Source organism: Lineus longissimus, chromosome 1 (genome assembly GCF_910592395.1).
Source record: "Lineus longissimus chromosome 1, tnLinLong1.2, whole genome shotgun sequence".
Lineage (NCBI taxonomy): Eukaryota > Metazoa > Nemertea > Pilidiophora > Heteronemertea > Lineidae > Lineus > Lineus longissimus.
In genome coordinates this window covers 16,304,831-16,328,513 of record NC_088308.1, presented here as the reverse complement: position 1 = coordinate 16,328,513, position 23,683 = coordinate 16,304,831, and the positions used below count along the sequence as shown (strand labels likewise).

General features: G+C 45.1%; 3 protein-coding genes across 3 annotated transcripts; 2 read left to right on the top strand and 1 right to left on the bottom strand.

Annotated features, from left to right (window-relative positions):
• Positions 1-2,142: 2,142 nt before the first annotated feature.
• Positions 2,143-3,132, bottom strand: LOC135485300 (uncharacterized). The gene has a single exon (XM_064767206.1). The coding sequence runs from the start codon at positions 3,130-3,132 to the stop codon at positions 2,143-2,145; it is 990 nt and encodes a 329-aa protein (XP_064623276.1).
• A 16,261-nt stretch (positions 3,133-19,393) lies between these two features.
• On the top strand, positions 19,394-21,694 carry LOC135485150 (uncharacterized). Its single transcript, XM_064766963.1, has one exon. The coding sequence runs from the start codon at positions 19,394-19,396 to the stop codon at positions 21,692-21,694; it is 2,301 nt and encodes a 766-aa protein (XP_064623033.1).
• A 335-nt stretch (positions 21,695-22,029) lies between these two features.
• LOC135485068 (uncharacterized) lies at positions 22,030-23,382 on the top strand. The gene has a single exon (XM_064766837.1). It carries the CDS (start codon positions 22,030-22,032, stop codon positions 23,380-23,382), a length of 1,353 nt encoding a protein of 450 aa, XP_064622907.1.
• The last annotated feature ends 301 nt before the right edge of the window (positions 23,383-23,683 follow it).

The following is a 23,683-nucleotide window of genomic DNA, read 5'->3' as shown; positions in this document are numbered from 1 at the left end:
CAGCGCAAAGCCAGTTACAGGTGATCCGGCTTCAAGTGGCTCGAGGTGAGGAGGGTTAAGCCTGGTCTACACTAGCAAACATTCGCCAACAATTGTTGGCCAACATGAGCCAACATCATGTTGGCGAATGTTTGGGGACCCGTCCACACTATCAAACACAGGCAATTATTGCCAAACAAGTTTGGCTAAGTTTGGCCGTGTTTGGCATGAATTTGAGGGCAATTTGGAGGGAAAATTAGTCATTTCTCGACATTTTCCTATAAAACAATGGATACCACAGGAAGAAAGCATGCCAAGGTGCTTCAGCGGCAATTCTTTCAGTTGTGATTAACCCCCGTCGCCGCCGCAACTGACAAAAGCCATACTTGTGGAAAAAGCATGCATGGGGCCTATCACTGCCTCCTTCAAGAGTTAAGGGCCTCAGACCCAAAAGCCTCAAGAATTTCCTGCGGATGGATGAAGGTTTTCGTATTCCGAAATTAAATGTTCAATTTCTTGAAATTGCCATTCTCTATCTTTCATTGAGGCTGCCATTTTGTCCCAGTAGCTCAATCACATGATCCAAATCTGTTCCCTGATTGGCTGCTGATTGCCCAACACCAACCAACATGTTTTTCAGAAGGTGCCTGGCCTAACATTGGCTAACATTGGCCAACAAGTTTGCTGATGTTTTCACTTGTTTTTCGACCCGTCCACACTGGCAAACAATAGCAAACATGCCTCCGCAACAAGGCCCAACACGATGTTGGCCAACAATTGTTGGTTCATGTTCGCTAGTGTAGACCGGGCTTTAGAACCGTCCTCGTGTAAAAGCAACTATTTGCGCTCAGAACAGCTGATGGAATACTTCCTTTATCTCGCTCATACTTTATGTGGCGTAAACAAACAATCATTTATCACTTCCACTTGGTGCCTGGATATGCGCCGTGCCTGGACAAACATGGTATCTGGATGTGGTGGACTGTATCTAAATTTCTCAGGTTTGTAAAGTCACAACCAGTGTGGATGGAAATGAGATGACAGACAACTGTATGTATGAAACAATATATTCTATAAATCAATTATGTACAGATATTACAAGTCAGTCTTTGGTCTTGATCATTGGCAACAACAGCACAATCACGGGTTCATCTATGGGGTGGATCATCGAAGACGATACGAACAGTAGCAAGTAGGTACAATGTATGGTAGCCTCAAGTGGTAACGACAGCAATCAGCACACGAAGACGATCTCGTTACGAACGAACAGCATCAGGTCAATAGCATAGATGCAGATGACTTCGTCTCTCTACAACTCAGTTCAGTTCACAGCGAAGGTACGTAATGATGGCCATATGATGGCATAAGAACGAATATACTATTTCGTCTCCTCTCAACGACTCAGTGCAGTCTCAACGACTCAGCTCACAGACAGTCAGCAATTATCTTGACAGGTATATGACACACACACAGACGATGTGATGGGTGTCTCGTAGGTTATTCAACGGTCCTCGCATTGGAGTAATGTACAGCTGTGTAATGCATGATGGGATGCTATAGTATACACAGAAAGTTCTACTACATACAGAGAAGCACGTAATTCTCGGAATGGCTTAATAAACAGCTCATTTTCTCGATATACGAATGTCACTTTGTCTTAAATACACCAGTTTTAGGTACCCCAGAATCTCATCTTTCACAGGGACGCAAAGGTGTCCATAGAACGTATTAGAATCGATCGAATTCGACGATTAGGAAAATCCGACCTGGCTTAATGGTCCAGGATTTTCCGCCATGCTTCTCTACATACGGGTATTTTTACAAAACAAACTCCCCACGCCACCTAGTAGAACGAAAGGGAACTAAACGAAAAGAAGACAAACTGTCTTCAAGTTGTCTCCAGCACATTCTCCCCCCTGAAATTTTACCTGGGGAAAATTTCACACAAAATTACCATTGTAAAGCTTCAATTTGCAAAGTTAAACTAACATGAAACAACTCAACCAAAAAACACCAAAAAATTTTCAAAGTACCAAATATTATGCAAGTATGTATGCCCTAAGTATTACTAAGTACTAAACTCCAATAGTAAGTACTAAGTATCACCAGTAAGTGCTAAATATGGAGTGACCTAGTAACAAACCAAGTTGTCCTCAAAATTTGTCATGAAGAAAAACCCTTGGCATTATCATGGTCAACCGACTCCTCAGAGTCAGACTGGTCAGTCCTAGCCTCCAACATTCTAAGCTTCTGAATTGGCCTTCTCATCAGTCCCTTCTTGGTCTTGAGAGTAACAGATCGCACCAAGTCATCACGACCAGGATGTACAGCGACTACTCGTCCGCGACACCAATCCAGTTTCCTCAAGTTGTCCTCTGCAACAAGCACGACATCATCCACTTGGAGATTGTCTTTTGCTTCCATCCACTTTCTTTTCATCTGAAGTCCAGCCAGATATTCACTGTACCATCGTTTCCAGAACATCTTCTGAATTCTCTGCTGAAGCACCCAATTGCGTTCAAGTGTGTTCTCAGGTTTCCTCACACTGGGAAGTAGCTGAAGATTTCTCCCAGTGACCAGATGTCCAGGCGTCAGTGGTAAGGGGTCTTGCTTATCCGCTGAAACATCACACAGTGGTCGGGAGTTAATCTGGGCTTCTACATATGTCAACACTGTCTGCATCTCATTGAAGGTCAAGGTCACCTTCTTCAGGATCTTCTTCAGTGCTCTCTTCGCTCTTTGAACTAGACGTTCATAGAATCCTCCCTTCCACGGCGCTCTTGGGGTAATGAACCTCCAATCAATGCCCTCAAGTTTCAACTTGTCTCTGACAGCCAGCTTGTATTCCAAATCAAACATGCGATGCAACACTTTGGAAGAGGCTTTGAAGGTTTGCGCGTTGTCCGAGTACATTATCCGACATTTTCCTCTACGGTTCATCATCCTTCTGAGCCCTTGAAGAAATTCCACTGCAGTCATGTCTGAGGTCAGCTCCAGGTGAACTGCTCTGGTTACCATACAGGTGAAGATCAGTATGTATGCCTTGGCATTAGGTCCTTTACACACCTTGACATACAAAGGTCCAGCATAGTCACATCCAACTCTACTGAAACTCTGAGCTACAGTCACTCTCTCCTCAGGCAGTGGTGCCATCTTTTGTTCTAACTTCCATGCTTCTCTGCAATGTTTGCATGGCAATACCCTCCTAAGCTCTTGTCTTCCATGAAGTACCCAAAATCTGCTCCTCATATTGGACAGAGTCTGTACAACTCCAGTATGAAAGTGAATGTAGTGGTAGTGCTGTGTGATCTTCTCCACTAGCTTGCTATTGGTAGGCAGTATTATGGGATGCTTTGCTTCGTCAGGGAGTAAGGAGTGCTGCAGTCTCCCCCCAACACACAGTAGACCAGTTTCCTCATCCCACACAGGATCCAGGGATTTAAGTTTGCTCTTTTCTGCTAGAGGTTTCTTGGCCCTGACTGCTTTTATCTCTTCAGAAAAAGACTCCAAAATGTTCTTGGAATAGGACAGTTTTCAAGTTCTTTTTGAAAGTGTTCGAGTCAATTTCTTTCCTCAAGTCATGAGCTAGCACGTTCCACATTCGAGGGGCATGCACTGAGAATGCCCTTGCCCCAAATGTTACTAGCCTGAATGGACGCTCAATGAGAAGATGCTGTGTCTCAGAACGGAGTGATCGGGTGGTAGTGTACGGGCAAATGAGTTCGTTGATGTAGAGAGGCGCCAGGCCGTTCTCAACCATATGAGCTCCTCTTCTCTGATCGGTGATATATCCACTAGAGCATTGTTGTCTGTTTGATCCTCATTATCTTGGGTTATTTTCTTTCTGCCTCTGTACTTCTTCACCCAACTCCTGCACACGGCCATGATTCTCAGGAACTTGTTGTATCCTTCAAATTTCTCGATCAATTTCTCCCTTTCATCCTCGTCTTTCTTTTGTCCCTTTTGGACAACATTGGCAGGTGTGTAGGCTTTCGAAGTTGCTGTCTTCTTCTTAGTGTCAGCCTCCTCAGTGACTTCCTGGCTGACTGGTTTTTGCTTGGGCCACTCTTCCTTATCGAGGCAGAGGAATCCTGGCCCCTCCCACCATAACTGGGAATTCACAAGCGTTTCTACACTGCATCCTCTGGAACACAGGTCCGCTGGATTGATCTTTCCCGGGATGTGTCCCCATCTGCTCGGCTCGACCAAAGCCTGGATCTCACTAACTCGATTAGTTACAAACGTCTGCCAGGTGTATGGTGGCTTTCTTAGCCATGAATAGACGATCTCCGAGTCCGTCCAGCAATGAACATCCTCTATCGGTAGTTTTAGTTCCCTTTCCACGCTCCGAGTCAATCTTGCTGTAATGAGCGCTGCCATTAGTTCCAGCTCCGGCAGACTTCTCTTCTTGCCCAGTGGTGCCAGCTTTGTTTTTGAGCTTAGTATGGCAGTATATACTCCGGGGCTGTCTCGATCAGTGACTCTTATCATGACTACAGCTCCATAGGATGCCTCGCATGCATCGCCATATCCATGCAAACTATAACAGGGGTTATTCCATTCAGCGGGGACAAAGCATCTTGTGACCTTTATCGCATCTAGTTCCTGAACCTCTGCCTTCCAATGGGTCCATTTCTCGTGAATCTCCTCAGGGAGTTTTTCATCCCAATCCGTGCCTGCCATCCACGCTTGTTGAAAGAGGTGCTTTGCTCTTAGCTTGAATGGGGACAGTAAGCCCATGGGGTCGTATATCCTGTGTAGTTGCCTTAATAGGGTCCTCTTGGTTTCTGTCTCGAGATCATCCATCTTTTTAAAAAACGAAAACATCAGAACATTCTCAGATGGGACATACTTTACTCCTAACCTCTTTGTCGAGAATGCCTCATCTCCAACAGTGATCTCTTCGCAGGACACACGGTCCCTGTCGTCAAGAGCCTCCAGACACATACTTCTTAAGTGGCAGTTTTCTTATGTCCAGTACCTCCTTGAAATCTACAGCCAGCTCCGATGCCTCCAGGACAGTCTTGTCTCCTGATAAAACGTCATCAACAAACATGTTCTCCTTCAACTCTGATGCTGCCTTGGGAAATCTGTCCTCGATTTCACTGACTAAGTCACGGATACACTGTATACTGGAAAATGGCGAACAGCTCAATCCAAAGGTTACAGTTGTTAGACGGTAAACATCCGGTTCCCTGTCTGTCTCCATATCCCACCTTGTCATTCCTGATAACCGGGTGATGTGGTAGGTACCAAATCTGACAATTCCCGTCCTCCTTGCCATATGTTGGTTCAACAACCACCTTCTCAGCTTTACCCTTTTCAATCAGCTCCTTGATTTGCTCCTTGTATGATTTACAAAGATCTGGATCCTTCTGAAGTCTGTGCTCCAATCCCTCCAATCGTCTCCTCGCTTGTTGGTAGTTGGGCTTCAAACATCTCTCCTTCCATCTGGGGTGTTTGATAAGTCCAGTCTCGAATTGTCCATTCACCACAGTCGTCTTCTCATTGTGCTGTGTGAGGGCCTCCTTTTCCAAATCCGTGAGTTGGTCCTTTGATTCATAGGGCAGTATTCCCATATACTCCAATGCCCAGTGCTTGGTGGCTGTATCTGCTTCATCCGTTTTGACTTGGACGCTGCATACATGTACCGTATTAATCATTGGCCTGTTGTTGGACTTTCCATCGCTGTATGCTCCCGAGAGAATCCATCCAAAATGGCTCTTCTGTCCTATGGGCATTCCTCTAGGCCCAGTAACTTGGTCAGGAAGTAAAATGTGCAACGTGTCCTCTATTCCAAGCATCACATCGATTTCCTCTGGTTCCTTCCTCGGGTAGTTGTCGGCCAGTTGGAGTCCCTGGAGATGTGGTAGGTTGGTCAAATCCACATCCACCTCCTGGAGGGGTGCGCTCGGCTTATCAATCACATAAGCTACAATCTCAAAGGTTTCGCCCTTCCAATCCGGGATCAAGGACGACAAACGAAATTGCACTCTCTGGGTCTTCAGTTTCATGCCACTCCCTCCAGCCAGAGTGAAGTCTGCATCCATCTCCTTCCCCTTCAATTGTATCTCCTTGCTTTTTCTCCTGCTTATGAAGCTGACATCACTACCAGAATCAAAGAGAACTCGCGCCTTTGATACTGCAGACTTTGACTCGATTTTGACCATTGCACTTTTCATGAGTACAGAATGGGGTCCTTGTAATGCCTTCACTAGCCCAACTCCAGCCTTCACAACATCTTTTGAACCGCTACTCTCACTCGCTTCCGGTGGTGGATCCTCTTTTGCCCCACTATCCGCGTTTTAACGTTTTGATTCCCAATGTAAGAGACTATGATGGCGTTTGCTGCATTTCGAACATGACCTAGATTTGCAATCCTTTACAGCATGCGACGTAGACAAGCCGTTAAAGCATGCTCCACGGCCCTTCACCTTCTTGAACCGGTCATCGGTGCTTATTCCCGCGGCAGCAGTACAACGGAATGATGGATGGTCTTTTCCACAGAAAATACAGCCTTGACTTGTCTTCTTCACCTCGTTCACACTCAAGGCATATCCACTAGGCTTCGAGGGTTGACTGTGGCTCTTAGCATGGCTCTTGCTCGATGAAGAAGATGAGCTCTCTTTCTTTGTAGTCGACGTAGTTTCTGTCCTCCGCGCTACTTGTAGGGCCTCCTTCAGATTCTCCAACAGCTGATCAAAGGAAATAGGCAACGGTGAATTCTTCACATACCTAGTCCTTCATCTGCTCACCATCCCACTTTCGGATGAGAACCCTTGGCAACTTTGGGCGGACCAAAGCAGTAAATATCCAACTATTTTCAGTTAGATCACAGTAGCCATCAGTCTTCTTGGTAAGATAGTTCCAATTGGAAAGTAATTTACCATATATCCCTTCCAACTCCTTGGCTCCGGTGCCAGTTACAGCTTTCATATTGGCAATGTCCACTACAGCCTTGTTAATCCTGGCTAGTGAGTTCCCATACTTGTTCTCCAGCACCTCCAGTACATTCTCATAAGTAGGGTCCTTCAATGCTGCAACCATCTCGCGACATTCACCTTCCAGCAGTGAAATGGCAAAGTGTGCCTTCTCAGTCTCTGTGTATCTGGGTTTAGATATCTCTCCCTCTAATAGATTCCTCCACTGATCAAACATCAGTGGGTCTCCTTTGAAATGGCAAAGTGTGCCTTCTCAGTCTCTGTGTATCCGGGTTTAGATATCTCTCCCTCTAATAGATTCCTCCACTGATCAAACATCAGTGGGTCTCCTTTGAACTTCGGGATTTTTAAGTCCCGCTTCCTCTGTGTGATAGTGGCTAGGATCTCAGTCAGCTGATCCCCAGTGATCCCTGTGTTCATATCCTTGAACGCTGATGCAAGACACTTGGTAAATGTATCAGGGGAAAATGTGCTTTTGATGAACCAGACTTCTTACTTGGCGCCTTGTCGGCTGGGCCATGCCATATCCCCTCCAATCTTTGGATCTTTGCGTCCATCATAATGTAGGCATCCTTGTATCGGTTCTCATCGGCTTCCTCCTTCGCTTGGGCATCCCCCGACATTCCTTCATTTCGGGCATCGTTATCTGTATGGTAATCGATCTCATCTTGAACATCCTGTTAGTCCGAATACATCTCTTTGAGCTGTGCCTGTGCCTTGATGGCAGCCCGCACCTCCAACTCAAACTGTTCCTCATCTCGCGGTTCTACAGCATTCAACCCCATGGCTGCATCATAATGCTTCCGAACAGTAGTCTCTGTCTTGGTGTAACGCCGGCTAGCATGTGTCCTCTTATCCAAACACACCTCTAATGTAGGAGGATCCTTGTCTCCCATGATGCTAACTAATGCCAATTTTAGTTACCAAAAAATATATTTCCCAAATTTGACTTACTCAGGAAAACACTCACATGAAAGCCCCCTGATGATTGTCAGGTCAGATCAGTCGGAGGTACCTACAGGCTGCCCGCAGGAGGTATTATCACTGGCAACCACTAAACCAGTCCATCTGCTCAGATCAGGCTCTGGCCATGTCAAAACAGGTGTTGTCGGATGCAGGTCTGCCTGTAGGTTTGACTACCCGCCACTGGTATCCTGTAAGCCAGTGCTACCTATTTCAGGGGGGAGACTGGCCTTCTTAGCCTTGGCTGGCAACCAGTCTAGGAGAAGGAACACTCCGAAAAACAAACCCGGGGAGATGTCACTCGTTAGCCTTGGTTGGCAAGACATCTAGGAGAAGGATACTCCGAAATTAAAACACCACTCTAATAGGTTGGCCAGGGCCAATCACCCGACCAGCTGCCAGACGGAGCATAAATAAAACTGGAAAACAACGATTACGAAAGCTAACAAGAAAAACCAACCAACCAGACGACAAAGGAAAGCAAAGCCACAGTCCTTGAGGGACCATATGAAGGATCAGGGGGAAACCGGAAGGACCGCTGATCCAGATAAGTGCCGCCTAGCTGCCTTCAGATCGCTGGTCATTTCAACGTACAATGTGCGAACACTTTACCAACAAGGAAAGATGCACCAACTGTTCACTGGCCGCCAATAAGCAGGCATTGACATTGCAGGCATACAGGAGCATCGGCTGATCACTACTTCTGCCACCGACGAGGTATGGTCATGCGACAGGGAAAGCGTGCTGGTCTACAGCAGTGCGTCCAACAAAAGACAAGGAGGAGTTGGTCTCCTGTTGACCGCAAGTATGTACAGATGCCTGCGCTGCGTGGAACCCGTCTCCAGTAGGATCCTCACTGCAAGCTTCCATGGGAACCCAGAACTTACAGCTACTGTCATCTATGCACCAACGGAATCAGCCACTCCAACTGACAAAGATGCGTTCTATGAAGATCTTGCTAACCACTTTGAGCAGGTCAAGAGGCACAACATGCATGCTGTCACGTACTGGGCGACTTCAATGCCAGGATTGGTCTGAACAGCCACGCAACAAATCCCTCTGTCATTAGAAGACACTGCTTCTACGATACCTCGAATGATAATGGAGAGAGGCTAGTTTCCCTATGCGAGGAACACAGGCTAAAGCCAGCACAAACCGGATTTCCGCAGCCACAGTCACATCGCTGGACATGGATGCACCCCACCGGGTCAAAACACCAACTCGACCACATTCTCATCAATGGAAAATGGATAAATTCCTTAAGGAACTGCAGAGCCTACAACACCGTGGAGCTGGACTCAGACCACCGAGTAGTCAGCATCCGCCTGGTATCCAGTCTGCGGGCACCAAAGCGACAACCCTGCAGACGAGCAAAATTCAACTGGGGAAAACTTCAAGACCCCGCTACCAGGGAACAATTCCAGGTTGAGCTCTCGAACAGATTTGAAGCTCTGCAGTGCAACAGCCCATCATTACCCATCAGCGAGCGGTATGAAGGGTTCGAAAATGCTGTAAATGACATCGCAACAAGCGTAGTAGGTAAACGCAAGAAGACCAACCTGCCATGCTGGGTATCAAGTGAAACCATCGACCTGAAGCAAGAAAGAGATGAAGCCAAGAGGAGGTACATGCTATCTAAGTCCCGGCAGTCCAGAGCCACCTGGCGATCCCTTAATGACAAGCTGAATGCGTCCTACCAGGCTGAGTCCAGATCCTTGGACAAGCAGCTAGAGGAGCTGGAGGAGGCGAACAAGAGAGGCCAGTAAAGTACGACCTGGAAGTTGATCCATGCCCTCTCTGGGAAAAATCAGAACTCGGCCACCATGGTCAAGAACCTCGATGGAACACAGCCATCAAACGACCACGAGCTCCTTGAAGAATGGAGAAAGTACTTCAGCTCCTTGCTTAACAACAGCACAGGACACACATCAGACAATCTCCCACCCCCAGCTGATGAAGACCTACCAATATGCACCGACCCACCAACACGGAGGGAGAGAGAGAAAGCCATTGCCGCGATGAAAAAGAACCGTGCCGCAGGTCTGGATTGTGCCATAACCGCAGATCTGAAGCTCTCCAAGGAGGTGGAGCCCCAATGGCTGAAGTCATCCACAAGTTCTGTGTCGAGGTGTACACAACTCTGCAGCCCCCCCCCCCTCCAAACAGTGGACTACAAACATCATCGTTCCTCTGCCCAAGAAGGGAAGCCTATTCATGATGACCAACTACAGGGGAATCAGTCTCATGTCCATCGCTGCCAAGGTCTACAACAAGATTCTTTTCAATAGAATCCGTGATCAAGTCGATTCACTCCTGAGAAATAACCAGGCTGGCTTCCGGAGGGGAAGAAGCTGTATCCAGCAGACACATACCCTACGAAGGATTATGGAGGACTTCCAGGACCAACAACTCCCACTGAATGTCACTTTCATTGACTTTAGGAAGGCCTTTGACTCCATCAACAGGACTGCTATGTTTGCCATCCTGCGCAGCTATGGAATCCCGAAGAAGTTAGTGGACGCCATAAAGGCCCTGTACACAGACTCCCAAAGCGCTGTAACAGTCAATGGTGACATCTCGGAAACCTTTGGTGTCACGACCGGAGTGCTCCAGGGTGATGTTCTTGCTCCATTCCTATTCATCATCTTGGTAGACTACCTGCTGCAAAAGGCCACCTTAGGTGTTGACAGTGGAGTTGTAACTCATCCCCGCGCTTCTAGGCGATATCCTGCAAGGCGGCTCAATGATCTGGACTTCTCAGATGATATCGCACTCTTGGAGTCTATAACAACACACGCACAGCATCAGATCGACAGAACGACGGAGAGTGCAAAAGACATCGGATTGATGATAAACGTCCCAAAAACAGAGTATATGACACGCCACTGCGATACAAGTACACCACTAAAAGTATATGGAGAACCCATACAGCATGTGACTGACTTCAAGTATCTGGGCTCCATGATGGACTAAAGTGCAGCTGACCTGAAGAGAAGAAAAGCCCTCGCCTGGTCTGCCTTCTGGAAGCTCGAGAAACTCTGGAGAAGTCAAACCATATCGATCAGTACAAAAGTGCGCCTCTTCACTACCACCTGCCTCACCGTACTGTTATACGGATGTGAGTCCTGGGTGATTACCAAACACATGGAAAACAACATCGACGCGTTTGCAACATCATGCTACAGGATCATGTTAAATATCAAGCGGACCGACCATGTATCAAATACAACAGTGTACTCACTGGTGAAGTGGACCCCCCTAATACATTGTGTGCACCTCCGCCAATTGACGTTCCTGGGACACATTTTACGGATGCCAAGCAATGAGCCAGCTAGATTGTATGCACTATACCAACCGACGCACGGCAGGAGACGCCCTGGCCGCCAGCGAATGCCTTATCTGACGTATATCAAATCTCTCATAGGACCGCTGGAACCAAAACAAATTGAGGAATTAGCCCATGATAGGGTTGGTTGGAGGAAGCTTGTGGCCGCCTGCTGCGCAGTCGATCGGTGATGATGATGATGATGATGCTTTTCTAAACCTCAGACTATTCACTCAACGTTGGATGAAGCACTCAATTTTCTAGGCAGTAAGATTTTCTAAACCTTAGACCAAATTCAATCAAATGTTGTATCATACACTCAGTTCCTAGGGCAAACGCTAGAAAACAACTCAGTAAGATTTTCTTTAAACCTTAGACCAGATTCAATCAAGTGTTGAATCATACACTCACTTTCTAGGGCAAACGCTAGAACACAACTCAGTAAGATTTTCTAAACCTTAGACCAGATTCAATCAGGTGTTGAATCATACACTCAGGTTCTAGGGCAAACACTAGAACACAACTCAGTAAGATTTTTTCCAAACCTTAAAAAGACCAGATTCAATCAAGTGTTGAATCATACACTCAGTTTCTAGGACAAGCGCTAGAAATATCTCGAAAAGTCAATTTATTCAATGAAACGATCAGTTGTCATCACTCTCCAGTCCCTGGTTTGAGTCAAGCTCAACAATTTGCTCTTAGAAAGTTTCCAAAACAAAAGAAGACCGGGCCGAACATCCGGTCGGAGAGACCATAATGTGGTGGACTGTATCTAAATTTCTCAGGTTTGTAAAGTCACAACCAGTGTGGATGGAAATGAGATGACAGACAACTGTATGTATGAAACAATATATTCAAATTCTATAAATCAATTATGTACAGATATTACAAGTCAGTCTTTGGTCTTGATCATTGGCAACAACAGCACAATCACGGGTTCATCTATGGGGTGGATCATCGAAGACGATACGAACAGTAGCAAGTAGGTACAATGTATGGTAGCCTCAAGTGGTAACGACAGCAATCAGCACACGAAGACGATCTCGTTACGAACGAACAGCATCAGGTCAATAGCATAGATGCAGATGACTTCGTCTCTCTACAACTCAGTTCAGTTCACAGCGAAGGTACGTAATGATGGCCATATGATGGCATAAGAACGAATATACTATTTCGTCTCCTCTCAACGACTCAGTGCAGTCTCAACGACTCAGCTCACAGACAGTCAGCAATTATCTTGACAGGTATATGACACACAGACGATGTGATGGGTGTCTCGTAGGTTATTCCTATTCCTAAATACCTATTCGGTTATTGGCTAGCCTAATACCATTAGGACCTGCATAGTGGCACCGAGGCGGCCGCTGCCGGGGCAAAATTTAAACGACCCTTGACAGACCAGAATTTTGGAATAGCACGATCTTCGGCTAGGATTAAGTTTTAGTGTTGTAACGTCGCAAAACAATTTCTAACAGTTGGTTGTTCATATGAGTTATTTAAGTCATAATTACAAAAATTTGATTGTTAATATGGACAAGCAGATTTAATTCAATAAAATACTCCATGTTTGAAAATCGACGATTCTGTTATATACGGGAGAATCCCACTTACCTCATATCGGAGCAGAGTTTAAAAATTACTAACTACGTCAAATTTATGACCAGGTATAAGGGTTGTGTCAAATAAGATGGAACAGCACATTATGACGTAAGCCTAATGCAGGTAATAAAGCCTATTCATTGTTACTGTAAATACGTCACTCCTGTAAGAATGGCATGATTTCTCCATCAAAATGATTTATGAATAAACCCATGTGGAACACAGTTGTCACTGCTGGCCTGGGACATTCAATTCACTGATATTTATGTGGTCAATAAGAAATTGATTAAGAACTGCTGTTGGCTCATTATGTTATTGTTGTTAGTGTCATCGGGCCTGTTTCATAAAACTTTTTAACAGACTTCCTTCAAGGTACCATAAAGGAAGGATATAACGTCTATTTAAAGCTGCGTATTAAAAGCGTTTCATAACTCGTTTTTACTCTGCCATTACATTAAATTCAACAGGCCTGCCATTAATAAATGATTGTATGGTGTACCTCATTGGTAAAAAAACAAACTCGAACGCAGAGTGATTTATTGTGTTAAGATTCGTAATACATGATCGGGCCGTGGCAAAATGTGTCAATTTCAGTGTCTTTGGTTCCTATACACTATATGAATGCCCTTTCGACATACGAAACTTCCTTTCCATGCATTAACTCTGTGTCTCGAGGAGGAAAGTCATCATTCCCTGCGTCATCATCAGAGGTCTCGTCATCATCGTCATCGTCATCTGAATCCTCCACTAAGGGCAATCTATCCCGGACGCGAAATTTTTTTCTGCAGGATACTTCTGCCACAGTGTACATCTGACAGCCAATCACAATTGGCGCGATCTTTGACGTCACACTGTTTATTTATGCATGATAATGCAAATACAATGGACGATACCGAGTCGCATGCCGAGTGCCACTTCAACTGTGAATGTGACAATAATTGTCTGACCCCAAGTATGCTCAACTCAAGGTTTGTGTCGTAGTGTTTAGGAATGAATTGCACAGATTCATTGTAAAATTGATGATATTATGCGTACAAAAGAGGCATCAGCTGATCTGATCCTACATTGCAGTGCATGCATTGATTTGTGAAATTTTAAGGGGCAGTGACACTGACAGTGTTGCCAATGTTGATAATTATTAAAGGGACAGTGTATCCGATGTCTCGCGATTTGTGAAATTTTAAGGGGCAGTGACACTGACAGTGTTGCCAATGTTGATAATTATTAAAGGGACAGTGTATCCGATGTCTGCTGTTGAAGGTATCAGGCCTATTTTGGTAGTTTGAACATTGTTGAAGGGCCATTGTATAAAACACATTTTGACTAGCAAACAAAATAAAATTGAATGGTGGCGCCACCTATGCATATACAGCAGAACTAGTTACACGGTTGACAGATAAACATTCAACCTCGGCTATTTTGCCGAGCACAGTGCGCCTTAACAGACAAGTCCAATAAATACAGTCCACTCGACAATGAAAATACATGTTAAGATACTGCAAATAAATATATTTTAGCTAATATACTCCTCTAACCATTTGCTAACTTGTTCTTTCCAAGATTATCAGAACACGTGGCATTGTTGACATTATTGCGCCATGTGGAAAGATGATGTCAACAAAGACACGTGCTTGCCTTGAATTCTGATTGGCTGTCAGATGTACACTATGGCAGAAGTATCCTGCAGAAAAAAATTTCGCATCCCGGACGCGAAATTTTTTTTTTGCACGCTATTTTCCACACGTGCTTTTTCCTTCGACCAATCAGCGCTTTGTTTTTGTTCTAATTTTATCCTCCGGCATTGTGCGTCAATTAGACAGACAACGTAATCGTCACCTGTGACCACTGCCCAAAACAATTAGTGGCGAACCCATCAGTTTTAGAGGTAGGTTAAGGCATGTTTAAGTGGATAGTTGATAGTTTTAGGTTTTTAGATGCAATACATCATGGTTAAACCGTGGGAAGTTGAAGAATATTTGGAGAAACTGGCACTTTTTTGACTTCTACTTTTCGTACAGCGATACGCAGTGATATTCGATAGAGTGCTTTGTACATTATCCATCTGCGTACATCGTATGTAGGAAAAGTAATACTAGACAACACAAACTTTGTTGCTGGTCTCCTTGGGCAGGGCACTTAATCACCAGTGCAGAAAGCAATCATCAAGTCTTACAATGTGGACATAGACATAGGTCTAAAGGGGACTTATGATGCGTCTTGTTAAATGTGCATGTATAGTAGGCCCTATAGGAGTCTGACTCACATAGTTAGGTCTATGGGGATGCACAGAGGTGCTGCCTCAGTACTACCGGTATTGAATTTTTACTATTTTTCCCACAGGGTATTCTACCAAATGGCTACAGGCACTCTGTCTGCAGTTTTGAGAGCACACAAGATGGATCTTTCAAAGCAAAATTTCGCTTGGAGCTGTCAACAGAAAAGGAAGCAAAGGCATGGTTGAAGTCATTTGAAGAGACAAGCCTAAGCACGTATCGGATTCAAAGAACCTATCCAAACATACGAAACACACACAGGAAAATTGAATACAAGTTGGTGTCCAACCCACCGCCCTTGCGAGAAGGAAAGTTATGGGTGGCACCAAACACCGCCTAGGGAGTGGTAGGCCCTGTAAACTTGATGGTAAAGAAAATGTGAAGCCTAAAAAAAGGAAACAGGTTGTCACGCCGCTGTCTTCCCAAGTGCTTCCTAGGCGCAAAGCTCCGCATAATTTAGTCAGGTGTGTTCAAAATAATGAAGCACTGGGGAAGACCCATTCAGCTAAGCTGTAATTCTGCCAGTAATTCTGCTACAGGTTTTCTGCGTCTTCATCTGTTAATGGCAGTATGAGTACCTTGTTCACAAATGGGTTTACTTTGTATTTTTGTAACAATTCTGGTTTTATTTTACATGTAACCTAGCTCAGGGCTGCTCAGGATAACAGCAAATACAATGGCAGTCTGTTAAGTAATAAAAATTACAATTGATTACCAATTAGTCAGTGTTATGTTTGATTCACACATTTGATTTCAGTGAATGCTTAGTAAAAAGGTCACTGTTGCTCCTCTTATTGGTGAGGTTTCACTTCAAGAGAGTTGCTGATGATTTAGGCAACAACCCACAACAACTGTGGTCTTGTTAGCAAAGCTTGGTCTTGTTCACGAGGTTGGCCTCAGACTTTGTTTAAGTCACAGTCCATTGAAATCTGCCCATCCCATCCCTTAGTAGAATTCCCCTTAGTCGATCAAAACAAATGCACGTGTCTGAGGCTATTTATGTCACCGCGAACCGCCGAAGACTGCCGAGGGCAATTCCCGAAGAAATGACATCATCGATTCGGTCAGAGGATAAAATTAGAACATAAACAAAGCGCTGATTGGTCGAAGGAAAAAGCACGTGTGGAAAATAACGCGCAAAAAAAATTTCGCATCCCGGACAGCAATGTTGTGGAGCAGGCAGCAGGACTGAATAATGCTTGCCTTTTGTGGTGTGTATTGAATATCCTTGCGGAGGCATATGAACCGTTGCTTTAGGAGACCGTTGCAACGTTCTATGATGCACCTGGCTCTTATTTGCATCCGCTGGAATGCCCCTTCCTGTCTGGTTTGGGCATTGGCAAGAGGTGTCAAAAGCCACCTCTTGCAAGGATACCCCGAGTCTCCCAACATCCAACCATTCGGTGGATTGTTTTCAAATGCCTGGCCAAGGGCTGAACTGTGGAGAACGAAGGCGTCATGAGACCTTCCTGGAAAACGTGCCACACAGTTATTTATGATCATATCCCAATCACACACTAGCATGACATTAATGCTGTGGTATCCTTTCCGATTGATGTACACGTTTTCGTTGATGTGAGGCATGCGTATACAACAATTTGTCCCATCGATCGATCCAATTACTCTTGGAAAACCCGTGTTATCAAAAAATTTGGTTTTGACCTTCTGGAGGTCCCTCTCGAAGTGAACGTGTTGGTCAATGCGTGCTGCAAACGCGGATGACACAGCGCCAATACACCTCGATGATGTCGCAATGCTCACATGGTTAATATCACCGATACTAGATTGTTCATGCCCGGTTGCGAAATATCGTTATGCTATACACACTTGCAATGATACTGGGAGGGCGTCATTTCTCTGAGTAGAATGCTCCAACTCCTCAGACTGCTGACGACAAAAATCGAAACATATGTTCTTCGCGGCTAAAGGAACTCTAGACTACCTTCAGGTTTAAAGGAACCGAATAAAATAAAGACAGGATAAAACCACTACCTGAACACTGGTAACATTAACCTAGATATTTTAAAGACACGTTTATGAAACGCGTTCTTCCTTTTAGGAGTGACTTTATCCTAGCATTAGGGCTAAAGGCACTTTATTAGGCTTTATGAAACAGGTCCATGGTCATTTTCGTACTGTTATTCAATCAGCTTTCCTTGTAACATAAAGGCCAAAGAGGTGTGACGTCCGCAACCTTCAAATTTCTAAAAGACAATGTCATCTGTAATAACATATGAATACAACTGTTGCCACTTCATTAGGCAATATAATCGTGACTGTGCTGTCCAAATAGGTTGCTTAGGCAAGTGCCGTATTAAATGCGTTCTCTTATAGGCTCTTCGTCTTGATGTTCTTAGTGGTATACGTCGTCTCATGCACGGTCGACCTCGTACGGATCTGTTTCGCTGAAAATGCGAATCTTGGACTTTCTTTTATTCTATTTACCACTTTTAACTTTCGCGCCACTTCGCACTTCGGTTTTGGCGGCACTTTTTACGTCACGAGCTATTTTTACCTTTTAGGCTTCTTTTACGCCCTTTTTGTCATTCACAATTTTTACTGCACTTGGTCTGGAAGTACATATAGTAAGGGCAGGTTCTTTGTCCCGGATAACCACACATTTCGGTTTCGGTAGTTTCGGATTTGTAAGTATTTAATTTTATGCATTTCATTTAGTTCCACGTTGTATTACTGTCTTGTAGGTTCATTCTTTACATATATTCTTAAAATACCAAAAATTATTCTTTTTCACTTTTGTATGTTACTGTTTGTAATTCATGTCTAACTTACTGTCCGGTGCTAAATGTAGTCCATATGTTTCAGGTTTCAAATAAAACTATATATTGAACATCCGAGTATCCGAGTCTTCACCATTTGAAACAACCGTCAAGGACAAAGAACTGACCCGCAGCAATCACCGTCGGGGAAATCACGCTCGCTCGTCCTGGAGGAGGCTCGACCAGGGGCCATCACGCCCGTTCTTTCCGTAGGAGTTCGATCAGGAGCTGTCGGGAAAACCACGCCCAAACGTTCTTTGGTATCGTCAGTTTCACGTATACGTGAAATGTTAATCATGGGCGACGTGGAGGCAACTAGGAAGGCACGGCCAGTGGCAAAATCAGTTCTAACCCGCACTATGACTTCAGTGAAAAACATTCTTGACCATAGTAGACCTTTGAACGAAGTGATAGAGGCGGAACACAAATTCAAGGAGGCGTTGGCCAAAGTAAATAAAGTGCATGAGCATTATCTCCTGTTACTGGACTTAGATAAGATAGATGGGGAAAATGCGTGGATCGAGGACATCATTGAAAAATCCGATAAACTATCCTGGTCTATCAACGATTATAAAACCGAGCTTCAGGAAGATGACGCAGATAAGTTGAAATCAGTGGACGACTTAAGGGGTACAGTTTCAACAACGGGCAAATCATCCAATAACCTCCGCATCAGGACTCAAAAGGCACCGTTGCCTAAGTTCAGTGGGAATATTCTGGACTATTTTGATTTTAAACGTGATTTTCGGTTCTTGGTGGACGGACGCTACGCACCCCAGGGTGAGAAAGACTATATATCTGCGTGGGCGGCGCTCGACGATAAATACGGCAACCCGCGTTTGGCATCGGATGTGTTCATCGGAACTTTGGACAAATTCAAATCTGTCCAGCCAAATGAATTGTCTCAATTCGTAGAATTGCACCACTTGGTCAAGAAAATCTATAACGCCCTAGGCTGATGTTACATAGGAATGAGCTACTCACGCCACATTTTTCATCGACTCACGGCTCATTTTCACGTGTCACTCCTCATTTGTCACGAGTGACCGCGGCGGTTTACATACAGATCATTTTTCGCTCGTTCATTTGTCACTTGGATTTTCTCGGCGACGCACATGGACTCAGAAGAAGAAGAGATGGCAGCCATGCTGCTCCTGATGGAGAATAGAAAACGAAAGCGGAGGCGACGGACGAGAACAATGTGGTACATAAAAGTGCTGCATTTTTGCATTTTTTGTTTCTCATTTCCAATCGAAATTAGCTATTGTATTAATGTGTAAACTAATGAAAATGCCGAAAAGTAGCTATACTCACAGTTTCGAAGGCGATATCACTACAAATGCACATGGACGTCCACTTTCTTTGCCAGCTCATTTCACAAAAAATGAACATGTCCATTCATCGCCTCACGCGTGAAATGACATGAAATGACGTGAGGCGACGAATGCGGGCAAAACTTACAAAATTCACTTCAATGAGAACAGGTCAATAGGTTTTCCAATGTCCATTCATCAGGTCACGAATGACAAGTGACAAATGAGTCGTGAGTCGATGAAACGTGAGGTCTATGTAACTTCAGCCCTAGACGAACTGAAACGTGCGTCAGATATTGACAATTCTACTACCATTGGATTAATAGAGAAAAAGCTTCCATTCTCGGATCGTTTGAAATGGGCCACGCATCAACAAACCAAGGGCATTCAACCGTCAATCAGTACCTTGCTTGAGTGGATGAAAGGCGAGATTTGGATTCGACAAGTCGCTGGTGCTGAAATTCGCAGTGTACATTCTTCACAGAGTAAACATGCTGTAAATCTGGTCGGGACAGACGATAAGGATGTTACATCACCGCAATCACAGGCCCGATCACAACATGGGACAGAGGTGCCGTTTGTTGACAATTCAACCTACCAAAAGCCAGCGGAAATCGGCCAGGTGCCGTCGAGACGTACAAGTTGGAACTGCTGGGTTTGCAATAAAGATGTTCAGCACAAGCCTGAAGACTGTCAAACGTTTAAAGATATGAACTTAGAAACGCGATTGACTGTAGTGAGGAAAGCTCGGGCGTGTTACTTTTGCTTGAATATACATAGGGCTCTGTGTCGCAGTCGAAAACGCTGTGAAATTGTCACTGGTAGTGAAAGTTGTCCTTATAGTCACCATCCGTTGCTGCATGGTGCCTCTTTTGACCGAGCTGCATCAAACACGTCCGTCAGCATGTGTAGTAGTAATTTGTTGCCTGTTCTGAAAGTTAATGGTATTAATCCTAGAACCAATGGAAGCAAAAGTGGCATTCGTCTTTTTGATAGTGGGTCACAGCTTTCATTGATTCGTTCCGACTACGCACGCACCTTAGGCTTAAGTGGTGAAAACATAGTCATAAACATCAGCAAAGTTGGGGGTCAAGAGGAATTGCTCGAAACACAAGTTCACAAGTTACAGGTGCAGTCACTCGATGGAAAATCTCAGTATATAATTAGAGTCATCGCGATTGATAAGATAAGTGCTGATATCGCTTCGGTTGATCCAAAATGCTTGAATATGTGCGAAAACAACTCAGCGTTACTAAATCGAGGAGCAGGCCCCGTCGATATTCTCATTGGTTTTGACCACGCAAAGTTTTTCAGTGGGAGCACAGATGTCCAGGGGAGATTTGCCATTCATCATTCAATTCTTGGGACGGTGATTTTTGGGGCGATGGCAGTCAACCATGGAATGACACATGGACTTTATCAGGTTTCTCTATTAAAACCCGTTGATATGTCAACTTTCTGGTCTACTGAAGAAATGGGAGTAGCATTGAACCCGTGTTGTGCAGGTGTTAAGAAGAGTCAAGATAAGCCACTTGGGTTGATCGAGAAGAGGGAAGCAACGATGATTCGGGACAGCGCAACAAAGGTTGGGAACCGTTGGATGATACCACTACCATGGCGTCGTGATCCTGCCGAGTTTCCAGACAACTATAATCAAGCAAAGGCCAAACTTGTCAGCACAGAAAAACGATTGATGAGAAACCCTGAGCATTGGAAAATGTATGATGGACAAATCAAAGCGCTTGTGGAAAAGGGATCAGCAAGGAAACTAACTCAAGAGGAGATCCAAACGCATACAGGGCCTGTACACTACATTAGTCATCACGCAGTATACAGTCCAGAAAAGAAGACAACTCCGTGTCGCATCGTCTTCAATTCAGCTGCGAGTTATCAGGGACATGTACTAAACGAATATTTGCGGAAAGGACCAGATTTGCTCAATAATCTTCTGGGGGTGCTAACACGATTTCCAGAGAACCACGTAGCCATCGTAGGGGATGTATCAAAAATGTATCACCAAATTCTAGTTGATCCCGTACGTGATGCACACACCCATCGATTCTTATGGCGGGACTTCGAAAAGCGCGCGCCAGACGTGTATGTTAAGCAGGTGCTAACATTTGGAGATGTCTCATCACCAGCACTAGCTAACACAGCTATTGACCTCACCACAGAAGAATACGAAGAGACCTTCCCGGAGGCTGTGGCCACGATCAAGCGGTGTCGCTACATGGATTACATTGGCGATTCGTTACCTACTATCCCAGCAGCAACCAAACGTACTGAGGAGATCGATGAAATATTCGATAGCGGACACTTCAAAATAAAAGAATGGATTTCGAATGAACAACTTGGGAGAAATGGAAACCCAGCAACGGATAATTCGGATCAGATGGGAGACGAGAAGTTTTTGGGAGTGTTGTGGGACAGGGACCAGGACAACATATCAATACCCATGAAGATACCCAAATGTTTATCTCGGCGACCGTGGAACGCACATGCTGGAACATGCCTGACAAACTAACAAAACAGATAGTTCTAAGCGCGTTGGCAGGAGTGTATGACGTTACAGGCCTCGTTACACCCGTTATCCTGACTGCAAAAATTGGTCTACAAGACTTGTGGAAGGAAGGTTACCAATGGGACCAGGAACTCCCTGAATCCGTCAGAACCAAATGGATGAATTGGTTCACAAGTTTGGAACGCCTGAAAACGCTCAAGTTTGAACGCTGTCTGACTCCGTTGGCGTGCGAGGGACGTCCAGTACTTGTAATCTTTTGTGATGCGTCTCTGAGTGGGTTCGGCAGTGTTGCATATCTCAGGTCGGCAACCACAGACGGTTATCAGATTCGGTTCGTTATGGCAAAGTCACGAGTGGCCCCCCTAAAGCTACTTACTATTCCGCGGTTGGAATTACAAGCTGCTGTGATGGCTAGCAGGCTGAATGACTTCATCCGAGCTGAAACCCGACTTCAACTGGAGAAAACCATTCTTTTTTCGGATTCAATGATTGTTCTCTCATGGATAAAGCAGGAACCTAGGAATTTCAAAACATTTGTGTCAAATCGCGTTGGCGAGATTCAGATGAAATCGAACGCACTGGACTGGCGGTATTGTCCCTCCGAACTTAATGTCGCGGATGATGTAAGCCGGGGTCGAACTGTGGATGAAGTGCAAGAACGCTGGATATGCGGTCCTGGATTTCTTAAGCTGCCAGAAGACGAGTGGCCTCTTACGAACGTGACAACAGGACATCGAGACCAAAGGGGAAGCGAAAGTGAACTTAAGATGAGCTGTACAGTGGCAACTTTCTCCGTAGAAGCGCCCATATTGGCACAAATGGAAAAATTCTCATCACTGATGCGTGCTACTCGTGTTACTGCGACACTCATACGATTTGTACACAACTTCTGTGCAAAATGGGGCAACAAGCGTCAAAAACATTCAGGGCCACTGTCTGTCAGTGAACTCAACACTGCTGAGAAGAAACTCTTAACTCATGCCCAATCTGCACTGCATCCCATGTTAGGTAAACAAGGCCTGGCTACTCTCTCTCCGTACATGGACGAAGATGGAATCATACGGGTCGGCGGCCGAGTAGACAAAGCCCCTGTTAGTTTCGAGATGCAACATCCAGCACTTCTACCACAGGGACATTGGTTATCGCGCCTCATCGTTCATCGGGCACACAGGTTTGGGCACTTAGGAGTTTCGGCCACTGCTGCGAAGGTACGCAGGAAATACTGGATCATAGGAGTGACGCGCATTGCAAAAACTGAGAAGTATCGCTGCGTGTTCTGTCGAAAGACAGCAGCCCAGGCGGAAACCCAGTTCATGGCCGACCTCCCGGAGATACGTCTAAAACCCATGACACCACCCTTCCTTCATACAGCAGTAGCTTTATTTGGTCCGTTTCAAGTACGCATCAGCAGAAACAAGCATGACAAGCATTACGGTGTTTTGTTCACGTGCTTAAACGTACGGGCAGTATACTTGGATCTCACAGCCAATTATTCAACCATGGAGTTCTGCCAATTCATCCGAAGGTTTATGTCCGTTCGTGGGACCCCAGCTACAATTCTGAGTGACCGAGGCCCGCAACTAGTAGGATCAGCTGCCAAAATAAATGAATGGTGCTGTGAGAGAGGAACAGAATGGCAATTCTGTACACCCACCGCGGCGCACCAAAATGGGTGTGTGCGGAATCATTGATTCGGTCGTGCAAATCCGCATTGAAACATGCGATTGGCGAGCAAGTACTTACTGCATTGGAGTTACAAACTGTACTGTTTGAAGTGGCAAACCTGATCAACGAAAGACCAATTGGACGAACGTCCAGTGACCCTGACGATGGCGCATATCTATGCCCAAACGACATGCTCTTGGGTCGTGCATCAGCCACAGTGCCGTAGGGACCATTCCAGTCAAACAATCCCAGGCATCGCGTGGAATTTTGCCAGAAGATTGTTGACTCATTCTGGAACCGATGGTATAGGGATGTGTTCCCGTCGCT